A 20,633-nucleotide genomic window follows, 5' to 3' on the forward strand; every position below is an offset into this window, starting at 1 on the left:
AGGATAGAACAAAATAATTAAAATCTATAAGAAAGAAGATCTAATTTATTTCTTCTTATTTGGAAGTAGAGTATCAAGCAGACTTTCAAGTTCTCAGGTGGGAGCATAAAAAAATTCAACAAATTCCTTTTTAAAGGACTATTTAAAAAAGAAAGAAAAATAATTGAATCTTTTATACTTCATACAATAAATAATATTTTATGGATTTCAAGAGCTATTGGGAAGAGCTGCAACTCTTGCATAGGTAGAAATGTTCCAATTTTGGTTAAGTCCTCACAAGATTACTTGGAGTATGAAGAATAGTAGATAAACCAATTCTGAATTCATAGAAAGAGTTCATGATTCATCTGTTGGCAAAAATGTACCATTGGTCTCACCTGAAAGGTGATTTTCATAGGAAGGGGCCATCACTGTGGGGAATAGTTCCACCTATCGTGCGAAAGCAAGAATGTTTTTGAAGTCAAGACTAGGGACGTCATGCCCCTCCCACTCTCCAGTTCATTCGTAGCGAGTCTAAAAGAGATATCTAAAAATACAAGAACAAGGCCAACAGGCCTGCCAGGAAAATAACATAATAGTCACATGCATAACAACATGACTCTAACATAACTTCATAACATAACAGAACTAAAAGTCTTGACTTCACTCTTACATTTAAATATAATATGGAAACAATAACATGTAACCCATTGATAAAATCGCTAGTCATCCTCCAACTGGGAGGGTCGTGATGGCCCCTTCCTATGAAAATCACCTTTCAGGTGAGACCAATGGTACATTTTCCATAGGAAGTGGGCCATCACTGTGGGATGTACCAAAGCAACCCATATAGGGAGGGACCACCCACATGTTAATCCTCATTAAGAACCTGTTGCAACACTCGTCTGCCAAAAGAAGCATCAGCAGAGGCATAACGATCAATTTTATAATGTCTTATAAACGAGTGTGGGGAAGACCAGACTGCGGCCCTACAAATATCGGCAACAGGAGCATTAGTAGCAAAAGCAGCCAAAGTGGCAGCTGACCTAGTAGAATGAGCTGTTATACTAGCAGGAACTGGCAGCTTCAGGGACTCATATGCTAAGGTAATGCATGCCCTTAACCAACGGGATAAGGTAGGATTGGATACTTTATGCCCCATAGACCCTGGATGAAAGGATACAAACAGAGACTCCGTTCGTCGAATCTCTTGGGTCCTAGACAGGTAGGTCTTGAGAGCCCTCCGGACATCCAACGAATGCCAAGCCTTCTCGAGAGGATGGGTAGGATTCGGGCAAAAGGAAGGCAAAACAATGTCCTGGTTGCAATGAAAAACTGAATCGACCTTGGGACGAAAGGAAGGGTCAGTCTTCAGCACAACAGAGTCCTTATGGAAGACGCAGAGGTGTCTAGCAGAAGACAATGCGCCCAACTCCGAAACGCGTCTGGCAGATGTGATTGCGATCAGAAACAGGACCTTGAAGGACAGTATACGTAGGGGCACAGTCCTGATGGGTTCAAACGGAGGGCGTTGCAAAGCCTGCAGAACTTTCGGGAAACTCCATGAGGGGAACCGATGGACAACAGCCGGAGAGCGTAGGGCGACTCCCCTCAAAAAACGTTTGATGAACGGATGTGAGGAGATATGATCTCCAGGAGAGGACACTGAGAGAATGGATGACAGAGTAGACGCCTGTCGACGTAGAGTGTTGGGTCGAAGTCCCATCATAAAGCCAGTATGGAGAAATTGGAGCACCTGGTGCACATTGGCCTGGGATGGATCGTGGTGGTGGGACTGACACCACTTGGAGAAAGCCACCCAGGTATGTTGATAAATGCGAGTGGTAGATGGTCTTCTCGAGGCCAAAATAATATCAATCACAGCGTCAGACAGTCCAGCTGACCTCAAGTGTCTCCGTTCAAACGCCACGCTGTTAGATTGAGCCAAGTAGGGTCCTGGTGCAGTACTGGGCCCTGGGATAGGAGGTCTGGCGTTACTGGAAGTGTCCAAGGATCCATCATTGACATTGCCAGTAGATCTGAGAACCACGGTCGGCGTGGCCAAAATGGTGCTATCAGAACCAGCTGTGCCCTTTCGGTTCGCGCCTTCCTCAAGGTTTTGGCTAACAATGGTATGGGAGGAAAGGCGTACGAACTTTGCGATGGTTGGAGCTGGCAATGTCTTTTTGAAAAGGCAACAGAGTCCACTGAAGGGGCCGAGTGTGAGCCCGAGCCCAGGGCACAATGTGGATTGTGGAGATAAACATCCCGAGCGCTCTGGCGAGAAGCATGACGTCTGCGGATGTTTGTTGCATCAGGGACCTTGCGATGCTTGTGATGGCAGTGATGTGATCTGGAGCCAGGAAGACCATTGCCTGCAGGGTGTCCAACATTGCCCCAAGATGTAGTAGGCGTTGGGTTGGTTGGAGATGGCTTTTGTCGAAGTTGACAAGCCAGCCGTAGGTCTGCAAAACATTGAGGGTGATCATTAAATGATGATGAGCCAGCTCTTCAGATTTGGCCCGTATGAGCAGATCATCCAAATATGGGTAGATATGAACCCCTTGGGTCCGAAGGTAAGCCACTAGGATGAGTAGCACCTTGGAAAATACTCTTGGAGCAGAGGAGAGGCCAAAAGGCATCGCTCTATATTGAAAATGTTGGTGGCCAAAAGCAAACCGAAGAAACTTTCTGTGGGCTATGCAAATGGGTACATGGAGATACGCTTCCTTAAGGTCGATAGAAGCCAGGAAGTCTCCTTCATGCAGACTCTCGGTAATGGAATGGAGAGATTCCATTTTAAACTTGTGGTATGTTACAAAACGGTTGACAAACTTGAGATCCAATACCGCCCTCCAAGATAAATCTCGTTTTGGCACAGCAAATAGGAGGGAGTACACCCCTTCCGATCTCTCAGTTGTGGGAACTGGCTCTATTGCCGCTATGTGCAAGAGGTGATGTATAGCTGTCTGCATGATGTTGTGCCTGGCTGGTGCCCTTGGGCAAGGAGACGGGTGGAATCTGTCTGATGGGGTTGCCCAGAACTCTATGGTATAGCCATAAGTGAAGAGGTCCCTGATCCAGGAGACCTTAGTGAGGCGCAGCCATTGATCTCCAAAATTAAGTAATCTGCCACCTATGGGGAGGGCGTTAATACTACTTGTGTAGGCGAGGACCTCCCCTATATGAGGACGATGAGTTGCCCCTGCGCCCTTGGTACTGACCTCTGCCCTGGAAGCGTCGGTTCCAGGAACCCCTGAATGCGTTGGAATCATAGGGTCTGAAATCGCGGCCTCGTCCTCCTGGCCGCGTTCCTCGAAAAGGCTGGTTAGAACGAAAGGAGGGAAATCGCCTAAAGGGCCTGTGGTCGATGTTCTTGACTGTGGCTAGAACTGGTTTATGGGCGTCTTTTGGATCAACCAGAACTGCCTTTAGAGCTTCCTCGCCGAAGAGTAGAGATCCGGAGTAAGGGGCCTTGGACAGGTTCAATCTGGCCGCTGAATCAGCTTGCCAGTGGCGAAGCCAGAGGGTACGACGAGCGACTATTTGAGTCGTCATGGCTCGTGCCCCTAATTGGGTGGCATCCAAAGTGGCATCGGCCACAAAAGCTGCTGTCTTACGTAATCTCAATAGTGCTCTTTTGAAGGCGACAGGATCAGGGTTATCATCCTCTAGAAGGTCATCCAGCCACATCATAGATGCTCTGGAGAAGATGGAGGCTGAGGCGGAGGCACGCATGGCTAGGGCAGTGGCCTCGTGGTTCTTGCGGAGGGCGAAGTCTATTCGACGTTCAGTAGTATCTTTTAGGTGGGATTCCCCTTCCCTGGGCAAGATAGATCGTGAAACGAGGCGAGCGATCGGTTCATCTATGCCAGGGACCTCTAACTTGGTGGCGAAGTCTGGGGCTAGGGCGTAAAGTCTGTCAGCCATGTTCTTGAAGCGTCGAGCTTTGAGCGGGTGGGCCCATTCATCGGAAGCTAATTTGGCAATTGGGTCCGGCACCGGGATGTAGTGTTCAGTAGGTGCAGGGGATTTGAGGACCTTGGCCCCTTTGAGAGTTGGAGCGGACGAAGTTGAGGGCGCAGTCTGGAGACCAAGGGTATGAAGTACCCTACGGGCGAGCGGTTGGTAATCTGAGGTATTGAACAAGCGATACGATGTATCCTCCTCATGATCTGAATAGTCGCTCCAGTCGTCTCCTTCAACATGGTCAGTGAAAGTTAACTCCTCCGCATACGAGGCTTCGTCCGTACATCTGCCTCTGGCTACATCGAAGGGATCTGGCGAGCAGGAAGGATGAGCAGCATGGAACGCGCGTTGGTCCATGTTGAGTGGGGGTATGGCAGGAACCTGTGGTAGTGACTGCATTTGTGTGAAATAAGCCAGCATGGCTTGGAGTTGGGAGAGGAAATCAGGAGACAGCTGCAGACCAGATGTGTGAGATGTATGTGCCTGGTGGGTTGTTGGAACAGATGTCTGAGGCAGTAAGCCAGAGGTAGGTTCGTTAGGCGAACCGTGAGGGGGAAAGCCAACAAACTCTTCCTCGTCAGAGGCAGTAGCAGGAGAATGGAAAATATCACTTATGTGTGTCTGTGCTGTGGTGGTTGTTGGCACAGAAACATAACGAGGACGCTTTGGTTTACTATGGCTGGAAAGATGTTTTGTCTTAGCTGTAATCCAGCCACTAGGATTAAAGCTCCAGCCTTGATAATGTAATCCAGCCACTAGGATTAAAACTCCAGCCTTGATAATGTAATCCAGCCACTAGGATTAAAGCTCCAGCCTTGATAATGTAATCCAGCCACTAGGATTAAAGATCCAGCCTTGATAATACAATCCAGCCCACTAGGATTGGAGCTCCAGCCTTAATAATACAATTCAGCCACTATGATTACAGCCACAGTAAAAATGTGTGTAAATCAGCCTTGTGTAAGTTTGTCAGCAGCACATACACACAAACATACAGATAGGTAGCCTGCAGGGGAGGTATCCGAAGCTAAATAGATGGTAACAAAAAAAGGCGGGAATTTTGAATTTCAAAAAATGGCGCCCGGAAAAAAAACGGGCGGGAAAAAACGATCAAAACGGGGCTGAGGGAGAAGGAGCAATGGCGGCCGTCGCAAGCGAACTGGGGGAAGGGCTGGCCAGCACGGACTCGCCGAAAGCCGCAGTAGCGGTTGGAAAAGAAACTCTGGAAGAGGAGGTAGAGGAACACACGGCAGCCGCCGCAGAGAGAGCCGCCGTCGCGGTCTGTAAAGCCCTTCGCAGTGGGATTTAAGCCACGTAGCGAGGGCGATCTGCGGTAAGGTAGTAACGGCGGGAGCCGCAGCTGCAAGCTCCCGCAGGGATCGGATCAGCCGCAGCCGCGGCAACGATCAGGGGGGGGAGGGAGAGGGATTCCCCTTCCCTCACAAGCGATCAAAAGCGATCTAAAAAAAAAAAAAGAAGAAGAACCGCAGCTGTGGTCACTGAGGGAGCCCCCTGGCTACGGGGGGGGAGGGGGCTTGAAACTGCAAAAATAAAGAGAGCCGCAGCCGCGGTCTCAGAGCACCCCAATCAAGGGAATAAAAGGAATTAAATAGCCCTGAGGAAAGGGGGAAGAGAGCCGCAGCCGCAGTCTCTGAGGGGATCCTCAGTAGGCTAGACACAAAAAACAGCAAAAAGGTTTTGAAGAGAAAAAGAGAAACAAATACGAGACTTAGCTAAATGCTACGTGAAATTCCAATCTTGTTCGTACGAAGGCAAGAATGAACTGGGGAGTGGGAGGGGCATGACGTCCCTAGTCTTGACTTCAAAAACATTCTTGCCTTCGCACGATAGGTGGAACTATTCCCCACAGTGATGGCCCACTTCCTATGGAAAATTTAGAAGTTACAATTACTTTACAAGAAGCTATAAACTCAAGCCGTTAAACCTGATATCTCCTTCACAATAGCACAAAATAACAAGAGGGGGATTAAATGTGAGATTATTTTAGGTGTCCAATGTCCACACTCTAGCTGTTGAGTGAGTGGTTAAATAGCTTTCACAGTGCCAAAATGGTTGACACAAACAAATTTAGGAGCTATAAGAAGGCGAAAAATCAATTGCCGTTGCTTGTAAAAAACTTCTGAAGGAGTAAAGTTTCTATGAATCATCACACTGCAGCCCAATCCTATGCACATTTACTCAACAGTCAGTCCCACTGAGACCAATAGGACTAACTTCCCAGTAAACATGCACAACTTCAGTCAACAATCACTAAAACCAGTCAGATTAAAATAACTCACCTATCTACTGGAGTTGATGTATTTTCAATAAAACTAATAACTTTTTCTTTCACATTCACAGATCTAGTCTTCAAAGCTTCGGTCATCTTGTTTACCAAGGACTTGACACCCTTCCCATCATTTGAACCATTAGGAGAATCACCCTGTAAAAGCAACTTTTCTGATTATTAAGCCTAAGTAATTTGCAAAACTACAAAATATTTTATGCAAGAAAAGAGAAATGAAGAAGAAACAGGTTGCTTTAATATGAAGAAGTGATGTAGCAAAAGCAATTAGAAGCTATAATGCAAGGTCTGAGCGAGTGATATCAATGAAATTTAACGGGAAATGCATTAATATAACAATTAATCAACTCTACGTGCCAACAGCAAACACAGAAGAGGAGGAATTGGAGAGATTTTACACAGAAGAACAGGAGAAAATTGATCACACACTAAAACAAGATATTCTGATAATCATGGGGACTGGAATGCAGAAGTAGGAAACAGAGAAGAACTAGAAATTGTGGGGAAATGGGGCTTAGGAGATAGAAATGAAGTAGGAGAAAGACTTATTGAATTCTGTGAAGCCAATAATTTGTTTCTTGCAAACATATTTTTTGAGCAACCAAAAAGAAGACTTTTCAGTGGACATCATATGGTCAATATAGGAATCAAATTGATTATATTGGTAGCACAAGATGGAGTAATTCCATATTTTCGGTAAAAACAAGACCAGGAGCAGACTCCAATACAGATCATGAACTGGTAATATCAAAAATCAGAGTAAAGCTAAAGACCAACAAAGCAATCATAACGCCAAAATATAACTTAAATAATACCCCAGAAGAATATACAGATCAAATAAGGAACAGATTTAAGGCTTTAAATGTTGTTGATAGAGAACCAGAAGAACTATGGACTGAAGTCAGAGACATTATCAGGGAAGAATGCAAAAAGACAATATCTCTAATTAAAAAGAAAGAAAGACCTCAATGGATGACTGAAGAAACTCTTAAAATTGTTAAAGGGAGAAGGAAAGCAAAAGCAAAAGGAGTCAGAAACACGGTCAGAACCCTAAATGCAATAATACAGTCACTAGTACGTAGAGACAAAGAGAACTACTATAATAGTTATTGTATAGAAATAGGACAACAAAAAAGGTAGAACAAAAGCCCTATTTCAAAAGGTTAGAGAAATGAAAGGGAAATTTAACCCAGGAGTAGACATGTTGAATAATCAACAGGGGAACACACTGACTGACCAAGATGAAATAAAAGGAAGATGCAAGCAATACACTGAAGAACTCTATAAAAGAGATGCAAGGATGACAGATTCATTCACAGAGGAACCATATGATGAAGAACCAGAAATTTTAGAATGCGAGGTGAAAGCTGCTCTTAAAATACTTGGAAGAAACAAATCGCTAGGAACAGATGGCATACCAATAGAATTGCTACAAGTTTCTGAGACTGAATCTGTCCAAATTTTGACACAAATTTGTCAACAAATATGGAAAAGAAAACAATGGCCCACAGACTGGAAGCATTCTATATACATCCCAATTCCAAAGAAAGGGGATCCCAGGGAATGCAGTAATTATGAAACTATTGCCTTAATATCCCATACAAGTAATGTTCAGGATGTTACAACAAAGGCTCTTATCACATATGGAGCAAGAAATGCCAGATGGCCAAGCTGGATTTAGAAAGGGAAGAGGCACCAGAGATCATATCGCAAATATATGTTGGATAATGTAATGGACCAAGGAATTTCAGAAGGAAATCACCCTATGCTTTATAGCAAGGCCTTTGATTGTGTAGATCATGAAAAACTGAGGAATGCTTTAAAAGAAATGGGGGTGCCACAGCATCCGATTGTCCTGATGTGCAATCTGGACAACAGGCTACTGTTAGGACAGAATATGGAGAAACCGATTGGTTCCCCATTGGAAAGGGTGCGAGACAGGGGTGTATATTATCACCCTATTTGTTTAATCTATACGTAGAACATATCATACGGAAGGCGGGACTGGACCAAGATTAAGGAGGTATGAAAACTGGAGAGAGAAATATCAATAATTTAAGATATGCAAATGATACCATACTAATAGCAGAAACCAGTAATGATCTGAAACGAATGCTGATGAAAGTTAAAGAGGAAAGCACAAAAGCAGGACTGCAGCTGAATATGAAGAAGACTAAAGTAATGACAACAGAAGATTTATGTAGCTTCAAAGTTGATAATGAGGACATTGAACTCTTCAAGGATTATCAATACCTTGGCATAGTCATTAACCAAAATGAAGACAATAGTCAAGAAATCAGAAGAAGGTTAGGACTGGGGAGGGCAGCTATGTGAGAACTAGAAAAGGTCCTCAAATGTAAAGATGTATCACTGAACACCAAAGTCAGGATCATTCAGACCATGGCATTCCCGATCTCTGTGTATGGATATGAAAGCTGGACAGTGAAAAAAGTGGATAAGAGAAAAATCAACTCATTTGAAATGTGCTTTTGGAGGAGAGCTTTGCGCATACCATGGACCATGAAAAGGACAAATAATTGGGTGTTAGAACAAATTAAAACCAGAACTATCACTAGAAGGTAAAATGATGAAACGGAGGTTATCATACTTTGTACACATAATGAGAAGACCTGATTCGCTAGAAAAGACCATAATGCTGGGAAAAACAGAAGGGAGTAGAAAAAGAGGAAGGCCAAACAAGAGATGGATTGATTCCATAAAGGAAGCCACAGACCTGAACTTACAAGATCTGAACAGGGTGGTTTATAACAGATGCTATTAGAGGTCGCTGATTCATAGGGTTGCCATAAGTTGAAATCGATTTGAAGGCACAAAACAAAAATTTGCATAGAGACTTATTGTTATATTTATCCCACATATGGAGGCATGAGCTAGTTAAATGGACACAGTCTAGGATAACAGATTGTGTATGTGCACGGAAACTGCCCATGTTTGTTTCACTTCTTGGCCAATTACAGAGAGTGTCAGAAGTGGCCGCCATTGCTAAAAAATTGATACAATATACTATGCAATATATACTTTGTGAAAACAGTGGAGGGAAAGAAGAATGGAACCTCTAGTAACAACCACAAACCTGGATGACTTTAAAGAGGATTAAACAATTTCATGGGGGGGGGAAGGCTGTCAACAGCTGCTAGCCATGATGGCTCTCTTCTGTCTCCACTGTCAGGGGCAGTGCACTCAGATCCTGCTTGTGGGCTTCCCATAGGCATTTGGTTGGTCACTGAGGGAACAGGTTATTGGACTAGATGGACCTTTGGCCTGATCCAGCAGGGATTTTTTACATTCTTATGGTTAAGTAATATACCTTGATCTGCAAAACTCTGAAATCAGATGCCTTGGAAGACGAGCCACAGAGGGTGAATTCTGAAAAAATTGCCATGCCTCTGAACAAATAGTAATGTCTGAAACAGTCAATTCAACAGCTATAGAATTTGATTTAAGAAATATACTCACATCAACTAAGGAATTACTGCTACTTTTTGAGCCTGAAGTGCTGGCAATCCAGTGACCATATCCATTTTCTGGTCCTTCTACATTAATGTCTGCTAAGTGCTGTTGCAGTGCTGTGAGAAAGGACATTAACATTTTTGTGTCAATTTGGCAATATTGATTGTGTTTTATCACTATAATAAGATTGGGGTGCAATCTGGTCATCTGACTGAACATTTAATAAATACACAGAACAGCTGGGGGAGGCTATGTGGCTGTGTATGTGCGTGTGCACATGCAAGAGTACAGAGTGGCCACACCCACTGCTGACATGCAACCCTGGAAGGTGAGTCAAGGATGAATGTGGCCCTTGAGCCAATAAAGATTAGCCACTCCAGTATCAAACCTAATAGCAAACTCTTTCACAATATAGAAGGTAAAACATCAATTGAAATAAAAGCAACTGATTCCAAATATAGTTCTGTGCAGAAATCACAGGATCAAAACTTCTAGAAGTTAATGGTTAGCTAATAGGATGGTGTTTCTGAAACTGGGGAGTATGAGACCAAGTGTGTCTGCATGAGAATTTGTAACAGGTTCAGATTTCCCTAAGAAAAGATTGACACCCCACCGGCATTCCTGAAGAGGTACTGCAGCTGCAATTAACCTCTGGCTGGACATGAACTGGTTCAGGGTGGGGAGGTTTAAATTGCATAAAGTTTCAGATATTGTGGGAGAGAGAAAAGAGGAACAGGAGATAAAAGAATGGCCTGGAACAGATGGAATGGTCCTGGTTCAATCAACTATGGTTTGATGGAACAGGGATGTGCAACAAGCTTGAATGCTCTCTCCTTCTCTTCTGTCTTCTTCTTGTACAAGAGTGCTTAAACCATGGTTTCTGGATTTAGGTATCAGGGGAAAACTTTGGCTTAATAAACTGATAAGCCTCTTTCTAGCGGAACGCCTAACAGGAGGCGAGAAGGGAGTGTGTGAGTTTTTCATTTTAAAAAAAGGCTGGGAACATTACATCTGAACCAGGCCAAAGGAGATGGGCAAGCTTTTCATTAAATTTCAGTCACGCTAGGGGAAGATGCTTCACCATGGACAGAATAGTCACAGAGATGGAAAACAGATGAGGCAAGAAAGCTTATACAGATGAGGCAAGAAAGGTTATCAGTGGCTAGTAGTCATGATGGCTATGCTCTGCCTCCATAGGTGGAGGCAGTATGCTTCTAAATACCAGTTGCTGGAAACTGGAGGAGGGGATAGTGCTCTTTGCACTCAGGTCCTGCTTGCAAGTTTCCCATGTGCAATTGGCTGGCCATTGTGAGAACAGGATGCTGGACTAGATGGGCCATTGGCCTGATCCAGCAGACAATTCTTATGTTCTTATTTGGGGGGAGTAGTTCTAACAGCCTGTAAAGCCTCCACCATTTAGCGCAGTGTATTGTAACCATAGCAAAGCTGCCTAAGAAGAATCAAACATACAGCCATGCAATCTATATACATATAGTGCACAAAAAGGGGTACTAGCCTTGTATAGTAGCCATCCAGCTAATGAATTCCTACGCAATTCCAAGTTGCAACTAGTGCAAAAGACATTTTAAAAGGCAAAAGAACTGATATAATTAAATGCAAATCTTACCCATAAATCCTCCTTTGGCAATGCTTACATATTCTTTATTTTTCTGCAAAAAGAAGATTGTAAATCACCCTGGTAATACTAACATTGCTTTTTACAAGGTAAGCAAAAACATGAAATAACCTCAGCACACTTAGACTTGCCGTATCCGGAATTTCATCAGAACATGGTTAGAAAACTGCAAGTGCTATAGTCTAAGAACTAGATAAACAGGAATTTGCATGTGAATATTCTCTCTTATGAACTTAAGATAATGGCTTGGATTCAGACTTGCTTCTCTGTGAAAGGAAGGACTCCTGTCATGAGTTTTTAAATTGTTTTTTTAAAAAAGTGTTTTTTAATTTGTATATTTGTTTTTAATGTTTTTAATTGTTGTAAACCGCTCAGAGAGCTTCGGCTATGGGGCAGTATACAAATGTAATAAATAAATAATAATGTGATAAATAAATGGGCCCCACAGAAAGGGGGTGGAGCAGTGAGAATGTGGAGGACTTTGAATGAGATGATGGTTCCAATGATGGGGCTTACAGGTGCGCTGGACTCTGAAAGCTCTCACACCATGGACAGCGACAGCTCTGACCCTACAGCTCCAGTTACCCACAAGGAGGCTCAGCCTAGTCAGGCAGTTGCCTCTCTGTCCACATTCATCCCCTTCCAATGCCCGCTTCGCTGCCACCACAGCACACACACCCTCCCTCTGATGGGGAGGATCTTGCTGAGGCAGAGCAGCCAGCCTTGCCTTGTACATGGAAGCTGTTCCGCCAGCAAACTCAACATGCCTCCATGGCCCTTCTGAGGAGCACTCATGTGCGTGCATTCTCAACAGTGATACTCAGTTCACACAAATAGCGTGCCTGCCCATCCTTACTTAAGCATGGTGAGGGGGCAACAAAAGTTGCTATGACAATGTCTTAGTGCAGTATAGTCATGTCTAGTTACACCTAGTAAGGATGCTGAGTTCTGTGTAACCTGTAAGCTGATTCATGAAGCGCTCTGAACTGAAATTTTTTATTAAATCTACTAAAGAAAAGCACACCTCTGCATTTGTGTGTGACTTCAGTGGGTTTAGGCAGGACAGCTCCTTCCATTTGTGGAAGGGTCTTCAACCCAGTGGAAGTTTATACTGGAGGAAGAAGGGGAGATGATTTTCATAGATCTTCTCTTCCTTTGCAACTCCTGCACAATCTCTCACTGTTTGGTAGGGTTCCTAAAGTTTCTGGAGCAAGTTTCTGGGGGCAAATGGGGCCACAGAATGAAGGGGAAATAGTTGAAAAATCATCTTCCTCCTATTTCCAGGCAGTCAGAGAATCTTGAGACTAGAGTTCTGCCTCACTGATGTACTGCCCCTACAAGCAACCATGATGCAGGTGTTGGAATTTATTTTGGAAATTAATCTTACCAATGTCAGTGGCTCCCAATTCAAAGCATGTAGTGGTGATGGCAGCGAAAAAAGCTTACTCCCCTGCCACCATTGCTTCTGCCCAGTGCTGTCCGGCGATGCTTTTTCGGGTGGTCTGGGGTCTTTTGGGATCTGGCCCGACAGCAGACTCTGAACCATCAGTTGCTCGCTGTGAAATGTTTGCGAGGCATTTTGCAGATAAAATTGCTTGCATTTGGATTGACCTGGACTCGTTAATTGCAGTTGTGCCAGATGCCCCTGTTGCTCCCTTGGGTCATTGTTCCATAGATACTTTTCAGCTTGTAAAGCCTGAGGATGTGGACAGGATTCTGGGAGAATCGAGGGCCACAACCTGCTTGCTTGATCATTGCCCATCCTGGCTAATTAAATCTGCCAGATTTGGAGTGGCTGGTTGGTTGACATATCTGATTAGCACCTCCCTAAGGGAAGGCTCTATGCCAACATTGTTGAAGGAGGGTGTGATTAGACCTTTGTTAAAAAAGCCTTCATTAGATCCTGTGGATCTTAATAACTTCCGGCCAGTCTCTAATCTCCCTTTTCTTGGCAAGGTGATTGAGAGGGTGGTGGTGGCTCAACTCCAGGTTTTCCTGGATGAATTGGATTATTTAGACCATTTTCAATGAGGCTTCAGGCCTGTCCATAGGACAGAGACTGCCCTGGTTGCCCTGCTTGATGACCTACGCTGGGCATTTGACAGGTGGAGCGCATCCCTGTTGGTGCTGCTGGACCTCTCGGCAGCCTTTGATACCATCAATCATGGCATCCTTCTGAGCCGTCTTGCTGGGATGGGCCTAGGAGGCACTGTTCTACAGTGGCTCTGTTCCTACCTAACGGACAGGACCCAGAAAGTGGTGCTGGGAGACTACTGCTCGACCCCCTGGCCACTGGCCTACGGGGTACCTCAGGGTTCCATTCTGTCTCCCATGCTCTTTAACATTTATATGAAACCACTGGGAGAGGTCATTCAGAGATTTGGAGTGCAATGTCATCAATATGCTGATGACACTCAACTCTATCTCTCCCTTCCATCTGATGACAAGGTGGGACTCCTCGTCCTAAACCTGTGCCTGGAGGCTGTGAAGGGCTAGATGTGGGCGAACAAACTGAAACTGAACAAACTGAAACTTAATCCAGACAAGACAGAAGTGTTGCTGGCCAAGGGAAAAAATGCATCAGGGACAGGTTGCAACCTGTTCTGGATGGGGTTGCACTCCCTTTGAAGGAGCAGGTCCGCAGTCTGGGAGTTCTTCTGGATCCTGCCCTGCTGCTGCTGAAATATCAGGTGGCTATCAAATGGTCTATCAGCTGCGTCTGTTCCTGGAAGCAGCTGACTTGGCAATGGTGACACATGCATTGGTGACATCGAGGCTTGATTACTGTAACACACTCTACATGGGGCTGCCTTTGAAAACGATTTGGAACCTACAGTTGGTCCAAAATGCAGCAGCCAGAATGTTAACTGGAGCACAGTGCAGGCAGCATATCACCCCTGTGCTTCATCGACTCCACTGGCTCCCAATTTGTTTCCAAGTCCGATTCAAAGTGCTAGATTTGACCTTTAAAGCCCTAAATGGCCTTGGACCAGTGTACTTAAGGGACCGCTTACGTCCATATGTTCCTAGCCTGGATTTAAGATCATCTGCCTCTGGTATCCTCTGCATGCTTGGAATGAAAGAAGGTAGATTGACAGGCACGCGGGAGAGAGCCTTTTCAGTTGTGGCTCCCAGACTTTGGAATTCCCTGTCCCAAGAAGCCAGCTTTGCTCCCTCCCTGATGGTCTTCCGGAAATTTGTAAAAACTATTTTGTTCTGGAGACCCTTTGGTTGGGACTGACGGGTCAGCCTGACACTGTTTTAAGTTTTTTATCTTTTATTTTTATCTTTTACGTTCTTTTATTCTCACTTTCTTATATGTGTATGCATATATACATGTATGTTTGTATGTGTATGCATAATGCATTTTATGTATTTTAATAGTATTTTATGCATTTTAATTTACTGTAATGTTTTGTGTTTTTATTGTGTATTTTATTATATACGTGTGCTATTTTATTGTAGCCGCCCTGAGTGCCCTATTGTAGGGTAGAAGGGCAGGATAGAAATATTTTAAATAAATAAATAAATAAAGCAGGGATGACACAAATATCAGCAACTTTCAAAAATTTCATATTTGCAGTTGCAAAAAGTGTCTGAGAAAAGATCCAAAACAATGCAACAAGTTGTTGTGCAAGATGCTTCTCATTTAGGTCAACTGCACAAAAGTGGGACTCATAGGCAATATGAAAAGAAGTTTGAAAGTTTTTGCACATCCTTTACTTCCATGTATATGTAGGGTAAGAACATTAGCTACATAAACATTGGTGACATCCAATGTTAGTCAAACTCAAAGTACATCCATTGATTTCAACGGCTCTTCTCTGAGCACGACTTAGATATCACCCAATATGTTTTAAAAGAACACATTCTAATATTTTAGAGGTACCTGCAAAAAGTGTGCCAGAACCATGTTCATATACATATCCTCCTCTTCCCGGCCACTTCCCATGAAACAAAGGTGCTCTCCACCAGCTATTGATCCAGATTCAATAGACTGTTTCTGTGCTTCTAACAAAGACTTCACAGACTGAGCAAATTCCAATGGATTCTGGAGCATCTGTGAAACAAGTCAAAGAGCAGATGACTTCAGTTCTAGTCAGCAGTTGACTGAAAAGAAATTTAAAAATCACTTGAAAGCAAACTGATATATTTCAGCATCTGCCTAACTGAAGTAGCAGCTAGATTTAAATATCGTTTTATATGCAGCTCATGTATCATGTTTTTCCATATAGAAACCAGCCTGTTTAGGAAAACTTAACTGTGCAAAAAGCCTGTAGAACATAGGGTCTAAAACATGATAAAAATGGACTCATAAATCAAAAGCAGCAATGGTTCATATGTTTCCCAAGACTAACTTAAACAGAAACAAGTGCAGATAACTTGGCTGAGGTTTATTTTAATCCAAGACCTGAAGGCAAAGAAAGAAATCAGCTCTGCCTATGAGAACATTTCCTAAGGCTCCTCTCCAGGGAAGTAAAGAGATTTTTAAAAGGTTCATTGCAACGGTCCTGATCACTATCAACCACTATCAGCTATCAAAGTTGTGAAGGAGTGGAGCAGGCCACATCAAAGCTGGGCTGGAAGAATCATAGAATTATATAATGTAGAAGCTACACAGGAGCTTATACTTCCACTTGGAGTTGCTTGCATTGCTTTCACTCTGACTCCTTGATTTTATGTTTATGTCAACAGTAGGACCACACTACAAGCATGACGTTTCTGAACTAAACATGGTATCATTGAAAAAAATGCAGTATGTCTTGTGGCACTTTAAGATTAATAAATTTATTATGGGATAGGCCAGAAAGCTTATACTACAAGATTATGCACTAGATTTTTTATTTATTTATGTATTTATTACATTTATTAGTCGCCCATCTGGCTGGCTGTCCAGCCACTCTGGGCGACGTACAAAATAAAAACATACAAATACATTAAAACATTAAAAATCTCAACAATAATAATAAAACTTAACCCACCCCAAAAGCCTGCCTGAACAGCCAGGTCTTCAAGGCCTGGCGGAAGCTCATCATAGAGGGGGCATGGCGGAGATCATTTGGGAGGGAATTCCACAAAGTGGGGGCCACAATTGAAAAAGCCCTCTCCCTAGTTCTCACCAGTCTAGCTGTTTTAACTGGTGGGATAGACAGAAGGCGTTTTGAGGCTGATCTTGTTGAGCAGCATCCCTGATGATGTTGGAGGCGCTCCTTCAGATAGACTGGGCCGAAACCGTATAGGGTTTTAAAGGTCAGAACCAACACCTTGAATTGGGCCCGGAACACAACTGGTAACCAGTGCAACTCCTTCAGCACTGGAGTGATGTGATCTCACTGGCAGCTGCGAGCCACCGCATTCTGTACCACTTGCAGTATCCGGACCGTTTTCAAGGGTAACCCCACATAGAGCGCATTACAGTAGTCTAGGCGAGAGGAGACCAGGGCATGTACCACAGATGGAAGCAGATGGTTGGGAAGGTAGGGGCGCAGCCTCCGCATCAGATGGAGTTGATACAGCGCCGCCCGGCTCACAGCCGAAACCTGAGCCTCCATGGACAGCTGGGAGTCAAGAATGACCCCCAGGCTGCGGACCTGGTCTTTCAGGGGCAATTGTACCCCACTGAGCAAGCTTATAGTAAGTATAAAAAAGCTTATAGTAAGTATAAGTTTAATGTTGTTAACCACAGCAAATCAAAATATACACAAGAACATTAATTCATCATCCATCTGATAGGATTTAAAAGCATTAATACATCACACATCCAAAACTTAATAAAGTATAAATAAAACTGTAGATTCAAAATGTCAAATAGTAGTTATAACACCAAGAAAAATAATACGAGTTCTAGGGCAAGTCCTAAAACAATTTAGCCAGCTGCCTAGTAGGATTTAAAAATACAGATCTCTTTCTGACTTTAAAAGATAAAAGAATAAAAATGGCCACTTGATAGTTGATATAAGAAATGCATCCACCAACATGTAGGTGATGCATTCCTTTTCTGAGCTGGACAAGTTGACAATAACCTGACCCAGCATCCTGCCTCTTATTACTTATTATTCCTTATTGCTTTTGCCGTTTGCAAAAATAGGTCACCTGAAAGAAGTTCACTTCTGAAACATGATGATATAAACCAGAAGTCTTGAAACAAGTACCCTTGGAACTAAATTTTGAGAACTCTTGGACTCCACCCTTCTTTTTTCTCTAAGGAAATGAAAAAGCAAGCATATTAAGCAGCTAGAATATATGCTTACCAGATCTGAGTCTAAATGAAATGCAGTTGATAAATGGCCAGCATTGTACTGTTCTGCAGGACGACAATCCACCACAAAGAACCTTACTCCTTCCTGAAATAAGAACATTTTATTCATTTAGTTTAAAAACGATTAATATACACTTTCCCACTAGAGATAGTTTGCTGTATCAGTTCACTTTCTTTGATGCCGGGAGTCAGGATCCAAAAAGCAACTATAGCCAAGGATTTATACATACCCACTGGGATTTTGAACCTTTTTTGCGGATAAAATGGGGGCGGGAGAAGAAAATCATGTGTGCCACCTGGAGCTCCTTTGGAAGGATGGTGGGATGCATATAAAATAGCTATCTTTAAAAAGCAACAATTAAAATGGAATACGATTGCAGTATAAAAAATTAAAAGCTGGTTGAAAAGTATGAGAAGGGAATAGTAATTTTTTCTTTTACACAACACTACTAGGTACCCAATGAAATCAACAGGGAGTAGGCTTGAAAAAAATAGCTTTATCTATACACAAACAGCCACTATCTTCTGGCTATGCATAAGAAGAGCCTGCTGGATCAGGCCAGTGGTCCATCTAATCCAGCATCCTGTTCTCACAGTGGCCAGCCAGGTATTATATATAGTTGAACTGAAGGGCTAGAAAGCAGGATTGCTGGTCAAGATCCAAAGATGTACTTCGTTATCATGCAGCTGGCCTCCACTTGCCAAGTGGAATTTTTTACTTGTTTTCCTTTGAACAGTAGACCCACAGACACTGCTGTACAACATACTGCTTTTGAAACTATCCTCAATTTCAAAAGAAGTTTGCAGTAAAAGCTATTTTTAACTCCTCTTGGGCTCATGAAGTTAATTTGGTGTGGGGAACTTGTGGCTGTCCAGATGTTGGGCTCCACCTTCCATCAGCCTCAGACAGCATGGTCAATAGCCAGAGATGATGGCAGCTGTAGTCCATCAGCCTCTGAAGGGCCACAGACTCCCCAGACTTGAGCTAGTTCCATAATTATTTGGACTGTAACAAATGACCAGGGCAACAACAGGTGCTAAACTGTTTTGTTGGAGCTTCCAACAGTTAGAAACTAAGGCCCCATCTACACTATACAATTAAAACAGTATCATACCACTTTAAACAGTCATGGCTTCCCCAAAAGAATCCTGGGAACTATGGTTTGTTAAAGGCTCTGAGAGGTGTTATGAAATCCCAGTTCCACTAACTACTGTTCTCAGAGTGGTTTAACAGTCAATCCCTCTTCCCAGGAAACTGTTGCTCTTTGAGGGAAATAGGAATCTCCCAACTACTCTCAGAGCAAACTGTAGTTCCAAGATTCTTCAGATGAAGCCATGATTGTTTAAAGTGATATGATACTGCTTTAACTATGGAGTGCAGATGGGGCGTAATACAAACACACAAGTGTTTTTCTTAATTTATCCGCATTTATCCTCATTCAGGGGAAAAGAGTTTCAGACTTACTGACCCCTTGCTGTTGATTTGCTTGAAGAATCTCTGACACAGAAACTGCTAGACACAAAGCTTGGCTCAAGTCTGAATCATCGTCTTTGACACCCAACAAGCTGCTGCCAAACAGAGTGTGGTTGTCCTGTGATGGAAAGAGAGAACACTAGTTATGATCTATGTGCTAAATAAAGATTCCAAACTAAGACCAAGCTGTGACTTATTTGCAAACCTAATAAAGGCAACAAAATATGTGCAGAATGCACAGGAAGTTTGTTCTTGTAGTTATGTGCCTTCAAGTCGATTACACTATGAATCATTGACCTCCACGAGCATCTGCCATGAACCACCCTGTTTGGATCTTGTAAGTTCAGGTCTGTGGCTTCCTTTATGGAATCAATCCATCTCTTGTTTGGCCTTCCTCTTTTTCTACTCCCTTCTGTTTTTCCCAGCATTATTGTCTTTTCAAGTGAATCATGTCTTCTCATTATGTATCCAAAGTATGATAACCTTAGTTTCATCATTTTAGCTTCTAGTGATAGTTCTGGTTTAATTTAAAAACAAATAAAAATGCAAATCTAAGTGCACTTTCACCACTATTCCTGAGCCTCTGTGCAAACTGCTGGATAAGTCCCCATTTCCGTCAAATACAGTATCTCTCATAAATCCTTCCTCCTAATCAATCTGACAAAATAACTCCAGAAGATCATATCCAACAGGTGGTACAATTAGTTTGTTTGTTACATTTTTGGGAAAAGACATTCCTTTCTCTGCACAGGCAGGTAAACATAATGGGTATGACCCATTAAAGCCCTATGCTCTGGTTTGCCTCCCCCCATCTCCCTCTTCCCTGCCAGCACAGGCAGCAGAGACCAACTCAAGGTAAACTTGGAAATCAGATACTGTAGCTGTGAATGACCATTAGCATTTCCATGTTCCTGGCTTGTACATTTTGGAACAGCTCTTGTAGGACAGTATTCCAAGATCAGCAAGTGCTACAGATAACTTTTATAGTTATATGAAAATGGCAGTCTAGGTTCTACACTAGACTTATATAGCTATACTTGAAGCGCCTACCACAGTTGCTTCTTTGATAAGATATCATTCATAGTAATGGTGGCTTTTGCATTTTTGTAGTAAATTTGGAGAGGGGGGACCCACCTTGCACCTGATTCCAGACCCAGGAAATCCAATATTCAAAAACAGGCTTAGGATTTCACAAGCCTGATGCTAAGTAACATGCTAGCATTTCAACCTCTAAACTGACCTGTGTGTGTAACCATAAATGTTTTCCATTATCTGCTTTTGTAGATAATCATCCCAAAGTTTAGATTTTGGAAAAGAACTATACAGAACTTTTTTCTTCCTAATATTTACTAGTTAATTACAGTAATTGTTGTAAACTGCCCAGAGAGCTTCAGCTATGGGGCAGTATATAAATGCAATCAATCAATCAATCAATCAATGGAAAAACACCTAAATATATAAAACATCTCCAATCTCTTTTCTGGATTCTGTTCAGCTTCTTGTCTAGAGGCCCCCAAGCCAGTTTACACTATTACAACAG

At 43.0% G+C, this 20,633-nt stretch overlaps 2 protein-coding genes across 3 annotated transcripts in view; both read right to left on the minus strand.

Moving 5' to 3' along the window:
* TBC1D23 (TBC1 domain family member 23) overlaps window positions 1–20,633 on the minus strand; it is a 63,897-nt gene that overhangs the window by 11,317 nt on the left and 31,947 nt on the right. For both annotated transcript variants that reach the window (XM_061628229.1, XM_061628227.1), the window contains exons 9-14: window positions 19,089–19,211; window positions 17,612–17,704; window positions 15,250–15,420; window positions 11,352–11,394; window positions 9,731–9,840; window positions 6,249–6,391 (exon numbers count right to left, since the gene is read on the minus strand). In XM_061628229.1, the coding sequence (XP_061484213.1) occupies window positions 6,249–6,391; window positions 9,731–9,840; window positions 11,352–11,394; window positions 15,250–15,420; window positions 17,612–17,704; window positions 19,089–19,211 (683 nt within the window). The remainder of the gene's footprint in view (window positions 1–6,248; window positions 6,392–9,730; window positions 9,841–11,351; window positions 11,395–15,249; window positions 15,421–17,611; window positions 17,705–19,088; window positions 19,212–20,633) is intronic.
* LOC133385364 (uncharacterized) lies at window positions 2–6,214 on the minus strand. Its single transcript, XM_061628230.1, has 2 exons — window positions 3,204–6,214; window positions 2–2,444 (listed from the first exon to the last, which is right to left on the minus strand). Exons 1-2 carry the CDS (start codon window positions 4,366–4,368, stop codon window positions 1,885–1,887), a joined length of 1,725 nt encoding a protein of 574 aa, XP_061484214.1. The 5' UTR covers window positions 4,369–6,214; the 3' UTR covers window positions 2–1,884.

The sequence above is a fragment of the Rhineura floridana genome, chromosome 5, assembly GCF_030035675.1.
Source record: "Rhineura floridana isolate rRhiFlo1 chromosome 5, rRhiFlo1.hap2, whole genome shotgun sequence".
Lineage (NCBI taxonomy): Eukaryota > Metazoa > Chordata > Lepidosauria > Squamata > Rhineuridae > Rhineura > Rhineura floridana.